Source organism: Salvelinus sp. IW2-2015, linkage group LG19 (assembly GCF_002910315.2).
Source record: "Salvelinus sp. IW2-2015 linkage group LG19, ASM291031v2, whole genome shotgun sequence".
Classification (NCBI taxonomy): Eukaryota; Metazoa; Chordata; class Actinopteri; order Salmoniformes; family Salmonidae; genus Salvelinus; species Salvelinus sp. IW2-2015.
This window is the reverse complement of record NC_036859.1, coordinates 33,151,260-33,176,294: the sequence shown is the minus strand read 5'-3', so window position 1 is coordinate 33,176,294 and position 25,035 is coordinate 33,151,260. Positions and strand designations below refer to the sequence as shown.

At 40.3% G+C, this 25,035-nt stretch overlaps 2 protein-coding genes across 3 annotated transcripts in view; both read right to left on the bottom strand.

Annotated features, from left to right (window-relative positions):
- Positions 1–25,035, bottom strand: part of LOC111979369 (eukaryotic initiation factor 4A-II-like) — a 336,073-nt gene that overhangs the window by 267,146 nt on the left and 43,892 nt on the right. The window lies entirely within an intron of this gene.
- Positions 385–6,006, bottom strand: LOC111979584 (B-cell lymphoma 6 protein). Of its 2 annotated transcripts, XM_024010177.2 has the most exons (8): positions 5,956–6,006; positions 3,996–4,167; positions 3,665–3,886; positions 2,488–3,488; positions 2,209–2,376; positions 1,921–2,051; positions 1,704–1,841; positions 385–1,447 (listed from the first exon to the last, which is right to left on the bottom strand). In XM_024010177.2, the coding sequence occupies exons 1-8, from the start codon at positions 5,984–5,986 to the stop codon at positions 1,304–1,306; spliced, it is 2,007 nt and encodes a 668-aa protein (XP_023865945.1). In that variant the 5' UTR covers positions 5,987–6,006; the 3' UTR covers positions 385–1,303. The 2 variants fall into 2 exon arrangements, with proteins under 2 accessions (XP_023865945.1, XP_023865946.1); XM_024010178.2 differs by lacking the exon at positions 385–1,447 and having other exon boundaries at positions 1,719–1,837.

Below are 25,035 nucleotides of genomic sequence, written 5' to 3'. Positions count from 1 at the left end.
AAATGTCTCAAGGCTTAAAAATCCTTCTTTAACCTGTCTCCTCCCCTTCATCTACACTGATTTAAGTGGATTTAACAAGTGACATAAATAAGGGATCGTAGCTTTCACCTGGATTCACTTGGTCAGTTGTGTTATGGAAAGAGCAGGTGTCCTGAATGTTGTGTACACTCAGTGTGTGTCATTCTGGCTCATACTGTGGTTAATCCTCTGGGGAAGTTGATGGTATTGTATTGTCATCTGATGCCTTTGAGTGTGTCATTCTATGGTAGATGCAAACCTACACTGACTATAAGACCATGATATGATTATGGGATAGAAGATAGTAATTAGTGTTGTGATGTTATGTGCATTTTCACATTGACAAATGATACAAAGAGACAAATGTATGTTTTCACAATACATTCCTTTATTTCTATTTCACATAAAGCTCTGCAGTTTACAAAGACAAATGTTGATAACATTCCTGAGGACTTGTAGCTTGAGACCTGGTGTACTTACAGCTTGTGGGCTTGAGACAAAAAGCGGACAAAACAAATACAGTACAAAGTGCTGACGTGGGACATTGCGCTAATGAACAGAAAATCTGACAACTCAGTGTAAAGCACCTTGAATACATTGCGTATGCATGTATATGTATCCGTCGAATAATATATTATTTTGACCAAACGACAGATTCAATGACAAACTTTCACTAGGTAGAAAGACATAAAAAGCGTCTGTACCTTAGTAATGCAGACATATACTCTGCCAGCAGAGGGAAATCTGGGTAGGTAGTACATCATATATTCACAATAATAAGATGAGAAACTACAAAGAACTGGGTAATATATTATGTAATGTCCAGCTGAACATGCCGCCATATACTATCTATAACAGAACTGTACCAAYGTAACAGTGTTTCTCAATATGAATGAAAATGTGTCGTACAGTTTTCTAGAAGACTACTGTCCTTCAACTGAAAACATTCAGGAAAAAAGTCATACTTAACTGAAAACATTAAGAAAACATTATTACCCGATAAGAATTCATATTACAAAATTCAAATTTTCAAAATGTATATTCCAATGCAGGAAATTTCACAAGAACTTAAAACACATTAACATTTATACACAGTACATACTAGATTTATATACAAACATACAGTAAAAGGGCTATAAGCGATATGAAATATTCACATTTGGAGGAAACCTGTCTGCCAGTGCCAACAAACACAACAATCACTGACAGCGTGGTACTATGACAACGTGTTCCTAAAACAACGTAAAATTGCCAGCAAATCACACTCCATCGTCCCAGTGTCCATTTAGCAGGCCTTGGCCAAGCCAACGAGCATGTCCGTGTTCGCCCGGCGGTACTGAGCCTTGGTGTTGGTGACCGCGCCGTGCTTCTGACGGAGATGCAGCCTCAACTGGCTCTTGTGGCGAAAGTGAAGGTCACATTTCTCGCACTGGGGAAGAAAAAGAACAAATGCAATGAGTCACTAATTGAATCAAACTGCCTCTCAATGGGTTCATTCATACATTAAACGCAGGATTAGCAGGAGGACAAAGGCTATAGCCACTATGCATTTAAGCTGAGGCCCTGGGTACTCAGTTTAGGCTATTGATAGGCAGTCACAGGAAGCCAGGAATGGGATTAGAGGAAGCAGTCCAAATTAACCAGATACACACTGGGCCATGTGAAGGGAAAGACAAGGCGCTTACGTGGTATGGCTTTTCTCCTGTGTGGATCCGTAAGTGGCTCTTGAGGGTCTGAAGATGGCGGAAGTGCGTCCCACAGATCTCACAGGGATAAGGCTTCTCCCCTGTATGGATCAGCACATGGGCCCGGAGGTGAGCTACCTAGGAACAAAATACATAATTATATATGAATGATATTTGTCCTTCATGAGTGAATGACAGCTCATAGCGGTTTCCTCACCTGTACAAAGCAAGCGCCACACGTTTCACACTTGTACGGCTTCTCTCCCGAGTGGATGCGGGTGTGGGTCTTGAGGTTGGCCGGCCGGTTGAACTGAGCGCCGCAGATGTTACAGCGGTATGGTTTCTCTCCTGGAATTACAAGAGGCATAAAGAAACCATGACACTGATGCCACACAGAACCCTGTAAATACACTGTTCTTAGTCATACGAATCCCACGTCTGACAACACAATGACCTTATTAGTTTGACAGGACAGATATGAGTTAAGATGTAACAGAAGTCTTACCAGTGTGGACAGTCTTGTGGCTGGCGAGGTTCCCTTTGTAACGGAATGCAGCTTGGCATCGGTCACACTTGTATGGCTTATCRGCATGGACCTGGAGCATGTGGCCTTTCAAGGAGTCCGCTTCCGCAAACTTTCCGTCGCACTCGTTGCAGAAGTAGGAACCATTCTCTGCAACGGAAACATTGAGATTTAGTCATTGAAAAGTGTAACAGCATGAATGTAACTATACTGTGTCAATGTTTATTGCATCGGCCCCACTCATTGAAACACACTACTCACCACCGCTTGAGTCGGAGTACTCAGAGTGCAGCTCATTGGTGTCCTCCCCCGTGTAGGACCCAGGGGAGCGGGAACACACCTCCAGGTGCTGAGGGGCGTCCGTACCACAGGAGGAGCATCTCTGCTGGCTAATGCTGCGATGGCTGGCCTGTGGCACAAGGATCTCTTCCCAATGCTCATTGACCATCTCTCCAGTCTGGAGCTCTTCAACAGGTCCCTCTGATCCACTGGTCCTGTAGCGGCCCTGTGGAGGGGAGCAGTCCCCAGCCTCAACACTCCCTACCTGGGACTCGTCCTCCTTCTCCCCAGAGGTCTGGTTCATAACGATAAACTTGTACTTCTTCCAGTTGCGGGCCTTGGGCTCCTGGGAGCAGCCGGATGGCTGGGTCAGGGCCGGGGCTGCGTTCCTGCTGCAGCCACTGGACTCAGTGGGGGAGTTGGGTTGGCAGTCAGAACGGAGAGGGCTCTGAGGACTGCAGATCACCCCTTTGGTGCAGCCTGGGGACAGGCTGAGGGAGCTGGGCTGTGGGTGCTGGTTCCTGTCCTCCTCCATGGGGGAGGCCCCTCTGTGTTCAGGCCCCTGGAGGCCCCCAAGTGGCCCCGACTGACGGCTGGAGCAGGGGAGAGGGCAGATGGTCATAACTGAGGAGGATGAGGAGTCGGATGACATAGGGTGGTGGATGATGGTGGTCTCTGTGCGATTCACGGTAGAGCAGAGTTTCTTAGAGATGGTGACCCCTTTGGGAATGTCACTGACATTGCAGGCATCTGACATTTTTATGATGGGGATGTGTTTTCCGTGGACGTGGTGGGAGCTACCTGAAGCATTGATACCACTGAATACACTGGGGCAGTAGCTCCTCCAGTCTCTGAGGGGAGATATGGATGTGTGGCTGGGGCTGGTCGCCACCCTATCCAGAACCCTGAAAGCAGGGAGGTCCTGAGAGAGATGCATCGGGCTGGCCAGTACCTCCTCTCTCTGCAGACTCACAGACTGCTCTCTAAAAGGGCAGAAGTAAGGAACAGCAACCATTTAGTTCCAAACTGATACTATTCAGATGTGAATAAGAAAGATAGGGCCTGGAAATATTCCCAGAACTGACCAGGAAAGGTTCCAGGCACTAGTAGGCTACAGACCAAGTATAAATAGATGAGCAATTATGCATTTTTTCCATACCTGGACTTGATGAACCTGCGACAGGTGTCCACCACATGTTCCATCTGAAGGTAGGAGGCTGTGTTCATGGTAACCAGAACCAGGCTGTCCTTCAGGGTCAGAGTGGAGGTGTACATGAAGTCCAGCAGGATGGCAAAACCATCAGGGTCAACTTCGGGGTCCAGGCTGATGGCACTCAGGTTACTCTTCAGGGGGTCCGTGAAGATGGAGTAAAAAAGTCCACTATCAAAAAAATAAAAATAATATGATTATGCCCCTTCTCTCACAATGACAATCCTATAGCACAAGAAGGATGATTGGCCTAAAAACTGGTAGTTGGTCTTGAACGTACCTGCAGGCCACGAGGACCGTCTTGTGAGCGCAGAAGTGCTGACCGTCAATCTGGATAGTGACATCCGTCAGGATATTTCTACTGCGGAGGCGGTTGAAGTTGAGCAGAACATCACCGGCATGGCGGGTAAATTGAATGCAGCCATCTGCCAATGAGGCCATGGTGTCAGAATCTGATGAAACATGGGAAATACCTTGTAAATTATAGACAATCTGCCAAACACAGATTGTGAGAGTTGCAGGATGATATTAACATAAATTAAGCAAAGCTGTTGCTTTTGATTTGATTTAAATATATAATATTCTATATATGAGGACATAGCACCATCATTCTATTCCCATTGAAGTTGGCAGGTCAGAAATATTTCCTCAATAGGTAGCACCATTTCAAAGTCCAACAAAGTACAAATAATTTGGGGAAAGTGGACCACGTTTCTGCGAGTGAGGCTACAGACTGATATTACTAACCATGTCAACTATAGGGTATAGGCATTGAACTGATGTTCATAACATAGTGACAGGCCATGATTGTTGTGGCCAGTGGGAAAATAGACTTGTACAGGCTACAGTGAACAAGTTAGGCTATTTGTTGGTGCACATAGCAGGTTACATATTGCTTTTAGACCTACCAAAAACAATAAGCTTAAAAATAAAATATTTGTACTTTTATAAATTGTGAGTTTTACTCTACTGCAAATGTTTTACTATAGGCTACATTACTTAGAAACAGTTTGAGAAAAACACGTTTAAAACCAATTTCATCCATTAATAGCCCGTAATAACATCTGCTAAACACGTGTATGTAACCAATCAAATTTGATTGGTATTCGGTTATGACCGATTTGCTTTTGGCATATATCCAAGCCCACGAATACAGGCGGCACCTCAAGAGGAGCCCGAGTTTCGCGCTTGGAACGTGTCTCGCATTGAGTACATTCCGTCTTGGGTGCGCACAGATTAGGTTGCTTCTAAATAGGCTTCCTGCTTTTCGATAGGTCTAGAAGTGGAAAGCCACCTTGTTTAACCCATGACATTTCACACTGGTTAGAACCAATTTATTTTTACCTTGAAAAGAGAACTAAAAAAAATGGAATATGGGAAAGTAGACCTATGCGTAAATTAGGGTGTAGGATTTTAGGAGTTTCAAATCCATGTGCACATAGGCCTAAACATTGCACAGAGGCTCCCTATGTTTAGTACAMAATTAGTAGGCAGTTATTGATTATAACGTTCCATAAAAACATATCAAGAATGTACATCTGCGTCAACATATTGTTAGACTTAGTTTTTGACTCACTACGATCGTTAACGTTTTCGACAGTTTAGCAGTAATCTACCACCGAAGTGAAACCACCATAAGAGAGGAAAACAGTGCGCAAAGCTGAAAAGTAGTACGCAGTGATCTAACCAGACTGGCTCGCCCTGTTGCGCTACTTTTCTTGCTATTCGTTTAGTGATATTTAACGACTATTACAGATAAATACTTTTTGAGAATATTAAATTCATACTACCCGGAAAAATTACTTTGATTAACTATATAACCCAAAGGTAATCTTTCTGTACAGTAGGATAGGCTGTAAACCAACTGCACATTAAGACTAATATATTATCTCGCGATAATATCTATATATTCGATAAACCAACATGATCAAAAGGTGAGAGCATAGGSAATGAAAATATATATAGTTTCGCAATGAAAGACGAACTTCCGAGTAAATTTCTCAGATACATGCTGCTTAAGCAGAGGAGATACTAAACTACCTGCCCATGCATCAAGCATAAACATCAGCAAGAAGTCTAGTAACTGCAGTCTAAGAAASCCCACTGTTCACAAAACGAAAGAAAACAAAAGTATTTTTAAGTATTTAAATTTGATCAATAAAGCCAATGCGCCACAACGCATGTCTACCACTACTATAACTTCTGGTATAATACTGTCAAATAATGGGGGAAAAAATCACCTTGTAAAACTTTCCTGGAAACTTCGTGCATCACCAGTTCTGAGAATGCCGTTCTAAGAAACTCAAGGGCTTAATTCTCGGAATTCTACCAGAGGGCCATACCATTACCAAAAGAGTGAGGGTGGTACATGATGTTGTGGGTTTCGTTTTATCGTCATTACAGGAAATATATTTGGATATTCAATTTAGACAGTAAATTACACATAATATACTATTGATTTAGATTCGAAAATAAACGGTGATATGGATTTGAACTATGACAACTATTTTATTCTTGCTCTATTCTCCCTCTAAAGTGGAACTGTCGAAATACAAGGTCACCTGACCATTATGTAGACCTCGAAGAATTTGAGCTCGTTCACGAGGCTAGACACGAGCACGGCCTGCGCATGAGCATTTGATCTATAAATCAGGCGATAGGTGGCTTGTAGTTAGATACTTCTTTTTGCTTTTACGCGTAATCCTACCACTAATAATTGTGGCCGAACATCGTCAGACCTGACTTTGTTGACTTCGTCACGTTCAGCTATCGACCTGGGATTCTAACATTTTTTCCGTGCGCTTTTGTGTGAAAGTGCGAGTGATTACATTCATTTTTGTATTTTGGGGGACTCAATAATGAACGTTATAATCGTTGATGGTTCCGCACGCTAGACTTTGAAAATAGCAAAGCACCACAGTGGCAAACAATGTCAAACGTTGTAAGTTAATTGGACTCTGTGTTTATAGTAATAGTTAATAGTAAGCGCAGCCAACAATCTGTTGTGAAGAATTGCCTTTACAGAAATCTCCACCTAAAGGCGTGCGTAAAACTCTTGCGCAAGAGCTCCAACGGCAGCAATGGTTTATGTGCTATAGTAATGCGCACGGCTCTRTGTGATTTATCTATTTATTAAATTGTATCAATTTGTAATACACATGTTGGAATGGATTTACACTTAATCCCGGTTATTTACTGATACTTTTACATGAGTTGTTGACATTATCCCCTTGCACCCTCAGTCAATCAAGAGATARGGACACAAATATTAAATCATCCCTTTAAAGGACAATAGCCTGTCCAGTAGGCAGCTTGAACCACTAAATGAGGTGTGAACTTTCGCCTGTGTTTATGCTATTTCATTTATTCAACTCAGTGGAAGCTGCTAAGGGGAGGACGGCTCATAGTAATGCCTGGAATGGAGTCAATTGAATGGTATCAACATCATGGAAACCACGTTTGATACCATTCCATTGACACAATTCCAGCCATTATTATTAGCYGTCCTCTCCTCAGCAGCCTCCACTGATTGAACTTGAGTAGCCTAACCTATTAAGGTGCCAGGCAAAATGTTAACAAAGGTGATATTCTCATTGTGTAGCCCCCATTGTAGTGAACCTTACTTGCTTGAAATCACTGTTTAGTAAGCTACAATATATACTTGAAATGAAGTAACATTGTGAGTGAGTGAGTGAGTGAGTGAGTCTGACTTTCAGATAGCACCTAATGCTGATTCAGAAGCTTCGCTCTTCGCAATATTATTTTTCTTCTCTGATGTTTCTTGTTGATGTGGAGCAGCCATGATTCTTACAGCAATGTTTTCTCTCTAAATCAGCTCTTTGACACCACATCCTCTAGATAAATCTTCAAATCTTCACATGTATGACAACAGCAGCAACCACTGTGGCTTTTAGATCACGTTTGTCTAACTCAGTTGTCATTTTGAAATGTGTTAACTTTATTAGTAATGAAAGCCTTATTACATTTTTAGTTGAACAACATGCATTATGACACATTGTGACAAAATAATAAAAGGGGGGGAGGGGGAGTACAATAATGTTTATTGTAAAGTAAATGCTTGTTGTAAAGTTGTGCTTATTGGTATTTGTTAAGTAAAATACTAAAATCAATCTATTCGGATAAGCAAATATCCTAATAATAGGAAAATATTGACATATTTGTATACATTAAATTCAATATAATTAATACATGAAATAATACATGGCCAATCCAAACATCCCAATATAAGATACTTACATAYAATACAATAGTGCTTTTTTAATCATATATTTATGCTGTCCGTTTAAGCCACTATTGCCTCACTCCAGAATCTCAGAGATTTCATTTTTGGTCAAATGGAGAGAAACGAAGGCCAAAGGGATTCCGAACATGCTTCCTCATTCTTTAAAACAGAGCTAATTCAAGAAGCCATATGGCACTGATGCAATTCTAGCTATGAGTTCTAAAACATTTGGGAAAAGCACTCTCTGGGTTGTCAATTTGATCTGCATTCTAATCTATATTATGATTCATGAGTAGGCTAATCTAGGAGGGAGTGTGGTAACTAACCTGGGCAAGTTTGGCAAAAGAATCACAATGATGTGTCTGAGATGGTAGAGGAAATGGTATAGCCATGTAAAAGGTTCATTTCATAATAGTTACATAATGATGATTCTTGTTTCTTATTAAAATAAACATTATTACTTACCATATCCTATCTGTAATTAAAGGGATAGTTCACTCAAATTACAAAATTACATATTGGTTTCCTTACCCTGTAAGCAGTCTATGGACAAGGTACAGCAATCCATGCTTTGGTTTAGTGTCCCTGGCACTGTTTCCAGATGCTAATGTTTTAGCATTTGTGGCACAAAACCCATTCAAGTCATGGGACTGATAGTAGCATTTTTCGCTCATCATGTTCAAATCCTCTATAAGTGACTAAGTGAACTTGTTGAGCTTCACAATCAATTTGAGCAAGTAACAGCAAAATATTAATTGTTACTACATACTTGCTTAGTTAATAACAAACACCAGCTGAAATGTTAAATGAAATGCTACTCTGTACGTAATAAGCCAAGGGATTAAAACAATACTATTTTAATTAAAGCATTTGAAGTGGGAACATCTCCTCCAGCTGTTCTCAATCCTACATACTTAAACAAAAGGTAAAGAGGTTTAGGCGACTACGGTAACTGATTGTTCTATTTCTAGGACGTGATGTCCCCTCCATAGGCCTATGTTGTCCTCGCTTATCTTTAGTGGTTGAAACATCATGTGGTTTAATCATCTTAGCAGCATTCTTTCGAGACTTTGGTGTAATTGAACACGGGCAAGAAGAAACCCATACATACACAGCTTGTGGTAAATACTTACTCAAGCAAAAGACCAATAGTCAGGGTTTGTGAGGTTTCAAAGTCCCATTGGTGTGTAGTTGTTTTGTCTTCCTCCCACACACCACAGTGACAGCGAGGCAGCCATCTTTCCTGAGAGCTGCAAGATGAACATGCACCAGAACTGTTGATCTTCTGGCCTCTTCCATTCCTATATCAGAGTAGGAGCTAAASCTTCATGTACAGAGAGTCAGGCCAATGAAAAATACACTTGAAGTTAAACGTATGCAAGAGACTAATTGATTTAGTCTCAGACAACATAAGAGGAATCAGTCAATGTCAAGTGTGAAAAACKTATTTTTCTTAATGCTCATCAAAGTAGGGCAACTGGACAGCTGAAAATATGCAGTTTCCTGTATCTTGAAATAAATTATTGTTGGTGTTGTTTAGTGTCCATTTGAGGCATGATGTAAGAGGGTTGTAACACTGTTGGTATGTAAAAAACATTGGCAGTTCAAAAGAGAAGCATGTTAAAGGATGAGGCTAGTTTTGTCTGCCACTAACCACATATCTTCTATCACAATGCAGGAAACATCTCATCATGACGTTACATCATGTATATTATGTTCATAAATATAGAATATACAATGTGTTTATAATGCTCTTTTATGGTCATGGACTTAGTGTAGTTTAGACGAGACAAAGTCTTTCTAAATTGGTTGTGACGTCAAGGAGAATGTTCAAACACTTCAAGGTCAAAGGTTCAGATTGACAAAAACACAAGGCAGCAATAAGATGTTAACAAAAAATGAGCATACTATATATTTTAAAACAAAATTCCATAGGCCCATCTCTGTTTTGATGATATGAAAATGTATAATTCTCTATAGACATTGTTGAGGGAGGCAAACACAATATTGCGAGTGGTGTATTTACCAGATTGATATGTCAAGACTTATAAGCTCATTCGGAAAGTATTCAGACCAAATTACTTTTCCCACATTTTGTTACGTTAAATCCTTATTCTAAAATATATATATTTTTAAATCCTCATCAATCTACACACAATTTTTGGAAATGTTTGCAAATGTATAAAAAATAAAAATACCGTATTTACATAAGTATTGCGACCATTTGCTATGAGACTCGAAATTGAGCTCAGGTGCATCCTGTTTCCATTGATCGTCCTTGAGATGTTTCTAAAACTTAATTGTGCCACCGGTGGTAAATTCTATTGATTGGACATGATTTAGAAAGGCACACGCCTATCTATATAAGGCCCCACAGTTGACAGTGCATGTCAGAGCAAAAACCAAGCCATGAGGTTGAAGGAATTGTCCCTAGATCTCCGAGACAGGATTGTGTCGAGGCACAGATCTGGGGAATGGTACCAAAACATTTCTGCAGCATTGAAGGTCCCCAAGAACACAGTGGCCTACATCATTCTTAAATGGAAGAAGTTTGGAACCACCAAGACTCTTCCTAGAGCTGACCACCTAGCCAAACTGAGCAATCAGGGGAGAAGGGCCTTGGTCAGGGAGGTGACCAAGAACCCGATGGTCACTCTGACAGAGCTCCAGAGTTCCTTTGTGGAGATGGGAGAACCTTCTAGAAGGACAACCATCTCTGCAACACTCCACCAATCAGGCCTTTATGGTAGAGTGGCCAGATGGAAGCCACTCCTCAATAAAAGGCACATGACAGCCCACTTGTAGTTTGCCAAAGGCACCTAAAGACTCTCAGAACATGAGAAACAAGATTCTCTGAAACAAGATTGAACTCTTTGGCTTGAATGCCAAGCGTCACATCTGGAGGAAACCTGACACCACCCCTAAGGTGAAGAATGGTGGTGGCATCATCATGCTGTGGGGATGTTTTTCAGCGGCAGGGACTGTGAGACTAGTCAGGATTGAGGGAAAGAAGAACGACGTAGAGTACAGAGAGATCCTTGATGAAAACCTGCTCTAGAGTGCTCAGGACCTCAGACTGAGGTGAAGGTTCAACTTCCAACAGGACAACAACCCTAAGCACACAGCCAAGACAACGCAGGAGTGGCTTTGTGACAAGTCTCTGAATGTCCTTGAGTGGCCCAGCCAGAGCCCGGACTTGAACATCTCTGGAGAGACTTGAAAATAGCTGTGCATCAACACTCCCCATCCAACCTGACAGAGCTTGAGAGGATCTGCATAGAAGAATGGGAGAAACTCCCCAAATACAGGTGTGCCAAGCTTGTAGCGTCATACCCAAGAAGACTTGAGGCTGTAATTGCTGGCAAAGGTGCTTCAACAAAGTACTGAGTAAAGGGTCTGAACACTTATGTAAATGTGATATTTCAGTTTATTTTTATATTTGCTAAAATATTTTTTAAAACAGTTTTTGCTTTGTCATTATGGGGTATTGTGTGTAGATTGTTGAGGGGAAAAAAACAATTTAATCCACCTTAGAATGTAACGTAACAAAATGTGGAAAAAGTTAAGAGGTCTGAATACTTTTTGAATGCACTGTATAGTCTGTTGTGTTGGTCTGAAAGTATATTTGTTTGAAACCAGTTTGAGCTCTGCGAAAGAGCTTCCCTGCTCCACCCTTGAACTGTAGATATTTGAAAGTATCTACATGCCCCATCTCACAAACTTTACCTAGGTGCATAGTTACCTGACAGGGGTCAAAGGTCATGTTTGCAAAACACCCGCTCATTCATTACGGATAGTGTGAAGGTAAATAAGTCCAAAGCTTCAGAGCAATGATTCTGATGACAGAATTATTGCATACATTTGAAAGTGATATGTTGTTAAATTCGCTCGATAAAAAACCCCCTCATGAATCCTCAAAGTAGGTCAGATTTTTTTCCTTTTTTCTTGGTAATGCTTCTTCTTTTTCTTCTTCTTCTTTTACAGAACTTTGTGTATCAGGTAGTTACTTAGAAATTACATGACCTAATATTGCATTGTAATTACATTTTGGTTTCTTTGAGATAAGCATATACATTTGAGTTTGAGGTAAGTACCAGAACGTATACATTGTTACCATGGTAATAACAATTAAGTACCAGCTTAAAACCCCCTAGAGTCTATTGTGTCAATCTAGTAAAAAAAATTAAGTGGTTAAAATTGTGTAAAAATATATTTACATATTTCCTGAGCTTTCTTATATCTCCTAGCTATAGGGCAGATACTTCAAAACCTTATTATTTATGATTTAAGAATTAAACTGAGCTGTAAAATAATGCTTTACCATTAAAAGACAGAAAGCTGGGCATTTACAATAACAATAATAATAATAATACAGAGCAACAGGCACACAAAAAATGTACATGATAGTGTATCATTACGTAATGCAGAATGCCAGGAGAGGCAAAGGCCTTTTTAAATATTGCATAAGGTTTCATGTTCAACTGTCTTTAACAGTTACTATAGCCATTACAAAGATATGGTAAAGACAAATTATATTTATTCATGATAAGCCCTATGCAATCTATATGGATTTAACTTGAACCTGCATTGATCGTGTCCTCAGGAGATCTACAGACAGGCATTCATTTGATATATAGGAGGGTAAAACCACACTGTATATCTCCATGTGTGCACATGTCATGTGAAATGCCACGCCTATAGGCTCTGCATACCTGTGGAGCGTTCACATATTGCCTCAAGGTGATTAAGTGTTCTCCTGTGGTTAAGAAACTGTTTGAGCCGCTGTAATAGTTCATCTATTTCAACTTGTTGTTTTGAAGAATATGACCTAGAAATGTCTTAAATAATAGCTGAGTACAACTTTCTTGGCTTATCATAACCCCCCTCCCCCTCAAATAACAACAACAGATGTATTTGCAGGCATGTGAAATATTGTTAAATTATTAACCTCTCTGGGATAGGGAGCAGTATTTTCACGTCCGGATGAAAAGCGTGCCCAAAGTAAACTGCCTGCTACTCAGGCCCAGAAGCTAGGATATGCATATTATTAGTAGATTTTGATAGAAAACACTCTGAAGTTTCTAAAACTGTTTGAATGATGTTTGATTTGGCAGAACTGATTTGGCAGGCAAAACCCCGAGCACAATCCATCCAGGGAATTTTCTTTTTGAGGTCAATCTGTTTTCCATTAGTTTTCTATGGCAAGCCCGTTTTAATAGAAATATGCTTGCAGTTCCTATGGCTTCCACTGGATATGAACAGTTTTTAGAAATTGGTTGATGTTTTTCCTTTGAGTAATGAAGAAGTAGCCCTTTCCTTTCTGGGAGTCGATCCTAGTGGACTTTTTTTGTTTGGAGCGCACGACCTGAAGCTCGCTCCACTTTGATTTTATCCGCTATTAAACACAGTTTATCCCGTCTTAAATTTTATCGATTATTTACGTTTTAAAATACCTAAAGTTGGATTAGGAAAGTTGTTTGAAATGTTTGGACCAAGAGTACAGGTAACTTATTAGATCATTTGTAGTCATGTTGGGCGAGTTGGAACCGGTGTTTTTCTGAATCAAACGCGACAAATAAATTGACATTTTGGGGATATAACGACGGAATTAATCGAACAAAAGGACCATTTGTGATGTTTATGGGACATATTGGAGTGCCAACAGAAGAAGATCTTCAAAGGTAAGGTATGAATTATATAATTATTTCTGAGTTTTGTGTCCTTGGCGGGTTGAAATATGATTGTCATGTGTTTGTATGATGGGGTGCTGTCCTCAGATAATAGCATGGTTTGCTTTCACCGTAAAGCCTTTTGAAAATCTGACACGGTGGCTAGATTAACAAGAAGTTAAGCTTAATTTTGGTGTATTGCACTTGTGATTGTATGAAAGTTAAATATTTCTAATAATTTAATTTGAATTTGACGCTCTGCCATTTCACCGGATGTTGTCAAATTGATCCCGCTGACGGGATTTGATCCATAAGAGGTTTTAAAGGGGAACTGTCTACTAGAACCAAATTCTCTGGTTATAAACAGCCTATGGGGCATCAATATGAGTCAGAAACATTAATTACAATGTCAAAATTGAATACAAAGTGTAAATAGGATAATTTTGTCTTTGTCTTGTCCAAAACAAGATTTGTAACTGAATGTGTCACAACGGGTATGGATGGGTGGGGTATGGATTACTGACATGCTAGCTTTTGCCAATGATGTCCAATTGCCCAGAGACAACAAGATGTGGTCCGCACCAGCTGCCACGTGTTGTGGACATGTTTTCAAGTCTGCAATGCACACACACTTGCTCGGCATAGGAGTGAAAATGGACTTCCGTAAAGTTGGTGCACAGTTCTAATGCATTCAACAATATGGAAAAGAATGGATTACATACAACAAACGTACGACATGATGACTGTGACTGGTCTGCTATGATACTGTGATTTAACTAGATAAGTACATAGCCTCTGGCTAATGTGTAATGTCATAGAGAGGAGATTTGCATAGCTAACGTTGCACTTGACGATTAGATGTAACGTTAGCTGGCTTGCTATCGATAATTTTTCCACTGGAACTGGTTAGCTAAGAAGATCCCTCGGACAGAGATATTGATAACTAAACCAGATTTGTAAGTTAGGTAGCTAGCTACTTTTATGAGAATACACATGTTGTTTGGGTTAGTACTTGCTCTCAATAACTCAGTCCCTGGCGGTTTTCTGCCTTTACTGTAATGGAATTGGGAGTCATGATCAAGGTTGGTTAGCACTAGCTATCTAGCATTTGGGGGCTTCATCTGCTACTAATGCTAAAACAACATCCATGTTCTCTTAAACAATCTATTGTGTATTTTCTATGGTAAAAATAAAGGAAGGATGGTACTTGTCTAGTATCAGTCTTTTTAGCTAACATGCTACAAATATGTGGCAGAAAGCATTCAGCAATGCTACTTAATAACTTGCATGTCAAAAATGAAGTGCTTTGTAAAACTAAAACTAATGGCAACTGAGTTGCCATCACCTTAAACGAGACAAAACCTTAAAAAGGAAAACTCCATCCAAAAACTCATTTAAAAAATATATATATATTTCTGTATTTTGAAAGTTACATGTCTTGAAAACTTGATTTCTGACAAGCAAAACATTTTGGGACTATATCAACAATGGACTAATGAATCAAATGGGTGAAGTTTTCCTTTAACTTTGCTTGAGTATTGAAACACATGGTTGGGATGGTATTGGGCCAGATTTAAGAAACATTCATCCTGAGGTGTTATGAAACATGACATGGTATGTTGTAACACCAAATAGTCAAGAGTTGTGCAACATCTTGCCAAAGACTGGGAGCACTAACCCGGAAAAGCTTGAAAACATTATTACAATGTTTCGAGTCCTGTGTAGTGCATTATTAAATCCCTTCTCTTTTGGTGTTGTTTCCTCTCTCTAAAGCTCCTAAACACTATGATGCTGTTTTGAATCCTGTCTAGTGCAGAATTAGATCCCTTCTCTTTTGGTGTTGTTTCCTCTCTCTAAAGCTCCTAAACACTATGATGCTGTTTTGAATCCTGTCTAGTGCAGAATTAGATCCCTTCTTCTGGAGTCTCCAAATACTGAAAATGGGAGTTCCTCCTCTTTTTGTATATTCCCTGCTCTTATATGGTGTGTTGATAAACTCCTCATCGGTAATTCTAAAAGGTCAAATGTACAGTATTATCCTCAAACAAAAGGACATGAGATTTTTTTTTTTGTGAAATTACAAATTAATACGTTTGTCCAGGATAATAATTAATAAGTATAAAATTACTTTTTCAAGATATGATTTATAGCTTCAAATGCTATATATTCTATTTGCAAATGATAAAACGACAAAACATTAAAAGGTCTTAAACATTTTTATATTGATAGACATTTTTATATTGATAAAGATCTGTAAGGTATCAAAACTATGAAATAACACATGGAATCATGTAGTAACCAAAAAAGTGTTAAACTAATGTAAATATATTTGAGATTCTTAAAAGTAGCCACCCTTTGCCTTGATGACAGCTTTGCACGGCTTTCGGCATTCTCTCAACCAGCTTCATGAGGTAGTCACCTGGAAGTAATTTCAATTCACATGTGTGCCTTGTTAAAAGTTAATTTGTGGAATTTCTTTCTTTCTTAATACGAGCCAATCAGTTGTGTTGTGACAAGGTAGGGGTGGTGTACAGAAGATAGCTCTATAGAAATGGACATTAGACCGGTGGAAATCTGTCCTTTGGTCTGATGAGTCCAAATTTGCGATTTTTGGTTCCAACCGCTGTGTCTTTGTAGAGTAGGTGAACAGATGATCTCCTCATGTGTGGTTCCGACCATGAAGCATGGAGGAGGAGTGATGGTGCTTTGCAGCACTCCATCAGATGACCTGGCCTCCACAATCCCCTGACCTCAACCAAATTGAGATGGTTTGGGATGAGTCGGACCGCAGAGTGAAGGAAAAGCAGCCAACAATGTGCTTAGCATATGTGGGAATTCCTTCAATACTGTTGGAAAAGCATTCCAGGTGAAGCTGGTTAAGATTGAGAGAATGCCAAGAGTGTGCAAAGCTGTCATCAAGGCAGAGTAGGTGAGTAGGTGTTCTAAAGTAGGTGTTCTAAAGTAGGTGAGTAGGTGTTCTAAAACTTTTGACCGGTAGTGTAGCCCTGAACATTTTGATTGTAACATTATTTATAATCTCTCAAAGTTGCCTGGCAACTGTAGCCTATAATTAGTGCCAAAGTCTACCCTAGGAAAAAAATATTAACATTATTTAAAACATTGACAGAAAATTAAATCAATATTTATAATCAATCAATATTTATGCTTTAATAAACCATTTGCAATTTAAAAAACATTTGATTATATGAGAGACTGTCTGACAAAACATTTTGTGTTTGGCTGCAGCCTTTTACATGCACTGAAACACCAACAAGTGTTTTCACATCACTCTCTTAAACTCAATTACTCACATTGAAGAACCACTTTGGGTGTTTCAGAGTACATCCATTCTGTTTTGAAATATATTCAGTGTATCATAACACTTACATTGGTTTACATTTAAAAAAAACTCCCAACACCAGGTCTCAGCTTAGGTGCACTACTTTTCATGGTTTTACTACACAATGATGGTTTTATGAGTCTCTCTATTTTAACAGTGTGGTGGATTTGCTGATCGGCAGTGTCGTGGGAACCCCCCTACCATATCAGGAGCAGAAGGCTGAGGAAGTACGTGGCCAGACACCAGTCCCACTTCAGGTTGGGCACTTTTGATCTGCTCATAGGTCAAAATACTATCACTTGTCTGTCCTGCAATTTAGCTAACAACCACTGATAATGTAATCAGTGCTGTGTGTACCAACTCTACCTTGTTTTTCTACAGATGGAGGACAGGAGAGATGGTTTGTCATGGAGTCCCCTGACTAAAAGACAGGTTCATACAGATGTCTGGGAGAGAGTGGAGTGTTTGAGAGGATTGTTTCTGTCTTTAAAAAATGTATTATGATTGACTGGGCCTGGCTCCCCAGTGGGTGGGCCCCTGCCCAGTCATGAGAAATCCATAGATTCGGGCCTAATGAATTTATTTCAATTGCTATCTTGGTATAGCTGTGATTTGTCAGAGAAATATCAGTTAGCTAGATAGGCTAGCCAGCTGTAGCTATCCCCAAGCTATGCTAGCTAGCTAGCTAGATTGGCTAAACACAAGGTCAGGGCAGGCTTTAGCCTACACATGGAACTGAATCAGCAGATCATCTTGAGATGGCAGGTCACTCAGGAGGGGACAAGTCTTCAACTTCAGAACTTCTCTCCATAACAAAGCTAGCTCAGCTTTCCTCACTGTCACTAAGTTACTCACTACTACCCTTGTTTGTTTGTTGTAATTGAATGGCAAAGACACACCCAAGAAACACCCACATTGAACCACACCCCAAAGACAGCTCTTGTTTGGGATTCAATAACGGCCGCTGCATTTCTTAATGAGCACCGGAAGAAACACATGCAGTTCACCTTTAATGCCTCATGATGCAAGAGGCAAACTGTGACTCAATGGAAATTCCTAGTAAATCTGGCAATCAGTTAAACCATAAAAGTTAACGATTTTCCCTATGATATATCACATGCTATCCGTATCGAGTGAACTTTTAGCTGTTTTATGTAGCAATCTGCAGTTGCTACATCCATTTTTGGACTTGTAAAATTAATTATATGTACCGATTGATTCTTGAAGAATATAACATATAAATGCCTCATGAACTTAGTTAAAATGTAATACCCTATCAGAACCCAAAATATAAGATAGTTTACTTACTTTTTAAAATGTTATTTATTTCACCTCTGTTTAACCAGGTAAGCCAGTTGAGAACAAGTTCTCATTTACAACTGCAACCTGGCCAAGATAAAGCAAAGCAGTGACACAAACAACACAGAGTTACACATGGAATAAACAAACGTACAGTCAATAACAGAATAGAAAAATCTATATACAGTGTGTGCAAATGAAGAAAGATGAGGGAGGTAAGGGAATAAATAGGCCGTAGTGGTAATTACAATTTCGCAAATAAACACTGGAGTGATAGATGTGCAGAAGATGAATGTGCAAGTAGAGATACTGGGGTGCAAAGGAGCAAAAAATATATAAATAAAATAAATAACAACATGGGGATGAGGTAGTTGGATGGGCTATTTACATATGGGCTATGTACAGGTGCAATGATCTGTAAGCTGCTATGATAGCTGATGCTTAAAGTTAGTGAGGGAGATATGAGTCTCCAGCTTCAGTGATTTTTGCAATTCGTTCCAGTCATTGGCGGCAGAGAACTATATTGTTTGTTTAAATGTAAACAAACAATATAGCGTAGCACCCCGTATTATCGGCATGGTCAACAGCGTTGAAGAAATATATTACCTACTATCAGCTTTTTGATAAGTGGTTTAGCAACAAAAAACAACATCCTGTATTATCGGCATACGGTCCCCAGTTATTGGCCACCTTAATATTTTGTTCAATTACAAGATATATCCGTTTACTTTTGTTTAAAAAAAAGAGATAAAAAGTTGGATATTAAATTATGTGTGGTCTGCCGCGCAGTCGAATTTTACAATATACAGCGTGTCCCACAAAATTTGTATATATATATATATATATTACTTTTTTGAAAACTCTCAAAACCTAACTTACATAAATTGCAATGAAAATCGGTGGTCAGGTAGCTAAAAAGGTGACTTGTCGCAAAAAAAAGGTGATTTGATCCTCTAACCACTAGAGAGGGTCCGATGTTGGGGGAAAATTAGCTATAGCCTCAAAACCTGATTAAATCTATAATTTTCATATCATGGATAGCCAGTCCTTGCAACCATAGCTGTCTATGAATTTCAGAGTGGTGGTAACATTTCTCCAGCCCCATCCCTCAGCTTTTTATCAAAACAGGTGCGGGGAGTATGCTTTGCTATTGTTTCAGTTGCTTATTGCCGCTTTAAGGGACCTATACAGGCATGAGCTAACATACATTTGAAGTTCAGCAGAGGCCGGTGCAAAGTACTGACTGCACCACTGCATAATCTCTCCATGTGCACAATGTATACACTCAGCAAAATGTCTAAGCATGCACACAGAACCTGGGGTTCAAGTACCTTTCCTTGGTTGAGCAACTTGGTTGATGCTATGTAGAAAACATCCCACTCGAGAAAAAAATGTATATCACGTTTGTTAATGACTTATTGTCAATAAAAAACAACTGATGTTGATCTGGCATCTTTGCCTGGTGAGAAATCAAACAACTAACTCAATAACATTGGTTTGGCCTTTCCTCCAAATAAATACATGGTTTGACAAAAGCAAAAACATATAGATGTTTCTAGGTGTAACTAAATGTAGACATTTCCACGTGAAAGAAGTGATTGTGTGGGGAGCTGTGGTCCAGTGGTAACACTCCCGCCTCTATGCACATATAAGACTCCCTGCCGGAGACCGGGGTCCTAATCCATGTGTGCTCCCTTCTCTTTGTGTCTTCCCTTCACATACAGTGCATTCAGAAAGTATTCAGACCCCTTGACTTTTTCCAAATTTTAGTTACATTATGGACCTTATTCTAAAATGGATTAAATTGCTTTTTTCCCCCTCATCAATCTACACACAATACCCCATAATGACAAAAACAGGTTTTTAGAAATGTTTGCAGGGTCCCCCGAGTGGTGCAGAGGTCTAATGCACTGCATTGCCGTGCTACAGTGCATCACTACAGACCCTGGTTTGATCCCAGGCTGTATCACAACTGGCCGTGATCGTGAGTCCCATAAGGCATCGCACATTCAGAGACTTACCCGAAAGCCACACCTGCGCTGTCTCGCCTGTGTGTTTAGGATGGTAGTCCTGTTGGAAGGTGAACCTTTGACCCAATCTGACATCCTAAGCAGGTTTTCATCAAGGATCTCTCTGTACCTTGCTCTGTTCATCCTTCCCTCGATCCTGACTAGTCCTCCAATCCCTGCTGCTGAAAAACATCCCCACAGCATGATGCTGCCACCACCATTCTTCACCGTAGGGATGGTGCCAGGTTTCCTCCAGATGTGACGCTTGGTATTCAGGCCAAAGAGTTCAATCTTGGTTTCATCAGACCAGAGAATCTTGTTTCTCATGGTCTGAGAGTATTTAGGTGCCTTTTGGCAAACTCCAAGCGTGCTGTCATGTGCCTTTTACTGAGGAGTGGCTTCCGTCTGATGGTTGTCCTTCTGGAAGGAACTCTGGAGCTCTGTCAGAGTGACCATTGAGTTCTTGGTCACCTCCCTGACCAAGGCCCTTCTCCCCTGATTGCTCAGTTTGGTCAGGCGGCCAGCTCTAGGAAGAGTTATGGTGGTTCAAAACTTCTTCCATTTAAGAATGATGGAGGCCACTGTGTTCTTGGGGACCTTCAATGCTGCAGACATTTTTTGGTACCCTTCCCCAGATTTGTGCCTCGACACAATCCTTTCTTGGAGCTCTACAGACAATTCCTTCAACCTCATGGCTTGGTTTTTGCTCTGACATGCACTGTCAACTGTGAGACCTTGTATAGACAGGTGTGTGCCTTTCCAAATCATGTGCAATCAATTAAATTTACCACTGGTGGACTCCAATCAAGTTGTAGAAACATCTCAAGGATGATCAATGGAAACAGGATGCACCGGAGCTCAATTTCAAGTCACATAGCAACGGGACTGAATACTTATGTAAATAAGGTATTTCTGGTTTTAAAATGTCTAAAAACCAGTTTTCACTTTGTCATTATGGGGTATTGTGTGTAGATTGATGAGTTTTTTATTTTTTTTAATCCATTTTAGAATAAGGCTTTAACGGAACAAAATGTGGAAAAAGTCAAGGGGTCTGAATACTTTGTCTATCAATAAAGCATTAAAAAATATACACAAGGAGAGTGACTCTCCACTTCCACTCCTTAAAAAAAAAGTGATTGTGCAAAATTATTGATTGATAATAAAGACTGGTTCAAAACCCTTGAACTGATTGTTATGGCACGTAGATTAAATACCACAGTCCAGTAGTGCAGAATACATATTAGGAACTTCCTCATGTAGAGTGAATTCCATAGTCTAGTGCAGAATACATATTAGGAACTTCCTCACGTAAAATTAATTCCACAGTCTAGTAGTGTGTCAGGTTACTCCAGAGAGAAACCGGATACTATCCCCTGACATGTAATGAGCCAGAGGTTTCTGAAATATGCACTCAGCTCATCTGTGGGGTATGAGAATGGTTTTGTAACCAGTCATTACTATGAGTGTATTATTCTCCTAGACTTAAATCGGCATGACATTTCCTGTTGTTCAAAACCCACAATCCTGTTGCTGTTGTTGTTGTTGTTGAAACAGGCGTGTCGACAATGTGAACTTGAGGGGAATCCAAAAAAAGCATGACATCTGGTGGTCTGTTATTGTCTTGTGATAAACAGAGAGGAATTAAGTCAATCCCTGCGATCTCTTAAGGCCAGGTGAATGAATTATTTGACCCAAATAAAGTATAATAAGAACAACTTTGTATATTTCAGGTCAAAATCAAGCAAAAATCAATCTTAAATATTTATTTCACCTTTATTTTACCTGGTTAAATACAATGACATTTTTTATCATCCAATTGAATGACTGTTCACTTACTTTTTTGTTCAACAAAGCTCCTGTGGGAGAAAAGTTATAGAACAGGTGGAAGAAAGAGCCCATTGAACTGTGATAGCTCCATTCACGAGATGAGTACAAAGTGAATTTGGGTTCAAATGGCGAAATTAGTGCCTGAATAACAGAGCTTCAAACTGCTCAAGACTTGAATCAGGTCACCATGTCACGAGCAGAATTGATGAGTGGATGTTCGCAAGATCTAGTAGTGATGCAGTACCATAACAGCGCTGTAGATTTGGATAACCCCTGGTCCTTTAGCGATTACATAAAACACATGTCATTTCAAGCCAGTCTGAGGTCAAGTTCAAATGACCTGACTGTTAACTGTATTAGGGGGCTTTGTGGGTCAGGCCTGGACTTGGAACAGTCCTATAAATAAGGGGTACATGTGTTTATTGAAATGAATGGCAGCTTTGTTGGCTGTTACACAGCTTGTAGGGGTCATGTGTTGGAGTGTCATGCTCTCTTGGAAGGAACTGTGTGTGTGTGTGTGTGTGTGTGTGTTGTGTGTGTGTGTGTGTGTGTGTGTGTGTGTGTGTGTGTGTGTGTGTGTGTGTGTGTGTGTGTGTGTGTGTGTGTGTGTGTGTGTGTGTGTGTGTGTGTGTGTGTGTGTGTGTGTGTGTGTGTGTGTGTGTGTGTGTGTGTGTGTGCCTTGCCTGTCCTACAATGGGAGAGTCTAGAGCAGGGCTCCAACCCTGTTCCTCCTGTTCCTGGAGAGCTACCCTCCTGTAGGATCACTCCAACCCTGTTTCCTGGAGAGCTACCCTCCTGTAGGATCACTCCAAACCCTGTTCCTGGAGAGCTACCCTTCCTGTAGGATCACTCCAACCCTGTTCCTGGAGAGCCTCCCTCCTGTAGGATCACTCCAACCCTGTTCCTGGAGAGCTACCCTCCTGTAGGATCACTCAACCACAGTTGTAATTTACATGATTCAGCTTTATCAATCAATTATATATCAATGATGTTGCTCTTGCTGCGGGCGATTCCCTGATCCACCTCTACACGCAGACGACACCATTCTGTATACTTCTGGCCCTTCCTTGGACACTGTGCTATCTAACCTCCAAACGAGCTTCAATGCCATACAACACTCCTTCCGTGGCCTCCAACTGCTCTTAAACGCTAGTAAAACCAAATGCATGCTTTTCAACCGTTCGCTGCCTGCACCCGCACGCCCGACTAGCATCACCACCCTGGACGGTTCCGACCTAGAATATGTGGACATCTATAAGTACCTAGGTGTCTGGCTAGACTGCAAACTCTCCTTCCAGACTCATATCAAACATCTCCAATCAAAATCAAATCTAGAGTCGGCTTTTCTATTTCGCAACAAAGCCTCCTTCACTCACGCCGCCAAACTTACCCTAGTAAAACTGACTATCCTACCGATCCTCGACTTCGGCGATGTCATCTACAAAATAGCTTCCAATACTCTACTCAGCAAACTGGATGCAGTTTATCACAGTGCCATCCGTTTTGTTACTAAAGCACCTTATACGACCCACCACTGGCGACCTGTATGCCCTAGTCGGCTGGCCCTCGCTACATGTTTTCGTCGTCAGACCCACTGGCTCCAGGTCATCTACAAGGCTATGCTAGGTAAAGTGCCGCCTTATCTCAGTTCACTGGTCACGATGGCTACACCCACCCGTAGCACGCGCTCCAGCAGTGTATCTCACTGATCATCCCTAAAGCCAAAACCTAATTTGGACGCCTTTCCTTCCAGTTCTCTGCTGCCTGCGACTGGAACGAATTGCAAAAAATCTCTTGAAGTTGGAGACCTTTATCTCCCTCACACAACTTTAAACATCTGCTATCGAGCAGCTAACCGATCGCTGCAGCTGTACATACGGTCCATCGGTATATAGCCCACCCAATTTACCTACCTCACCCCCCATACTGCTTTTATTTATTTACTTTTTCTGCTCTTTTTGCCACACCAGTTATCTCTACTTGCACATGATCATCTGATGATTTATCACTCCAGTGTTAATCTGCTCTAAATTGTAATTATTCGAATTATTGCCTACCTCCTCATGCCTTTTGCACACATTGTATTATCAGATTTCTTTTTTTCTACCATGTTATTGACTTGTTTATTGTTTACTCCATGTGTAACTCTGTGTTGTTGTCTGTTCACACTGCTATGCTTTATCTTGGCCAGGTCGCAGTTGCAAATGAGAACTTGTTCTCAACTAGCCTACCTGGTTAAATAAAGGTGAAAAAAAATAAAAATAAAAAATAAATCAGTGCATTATTAGAACCAGGTGCATCGGATTAGGGTTGGAGTGAAAACCTACAAAACGGTAGCTCTCCAGGAACAGGGCTGGAAAGACCTGGTCTAGAGAAGAGTCTTGGAATCAAGCCATCAAAAATCAGAACTTGGTTCCAACTCGTGGAAGAAAGAGTAGAAGTCAGAAATGTTGGAATCATAGGTTGGAAAGATTAAGAAAAGCTGTTTCCACAATTGGGACAGAGGCTGGGTTCAATTACAAAATGTGCTCCCTTTGAAAAGTAATTCACACAGATGTAAAATCACTTAATTTGAAATGGAACCCAGTTTCTCGTTCAGTCACCATGGTGCCACCTGGTGGGTTATAAACTTAGGCAGAGCATCGCAAGATATTTGATGCTAGATGTTTTCAAAACATCAAAAGTAGTCTAATGTCAAGATGAATCCACGTTCCACACACACTTTATACACTATTATCAATGTCAAATAATTTCTGAGCAAACAATTAAGTACCTTACTGTGATTATTTTTGAACATTTTAATTGAAAACAAACAAAAATAACTTCTTAGCAAATGGCAATTTCTCAAGCAAGAATTTTCCTAGGACTGTCTGGGAGTGGTCTGAGTCAGGAGGGGAAAACAGAAATGTTATTTGCAGAGAGGTTTGGAACTC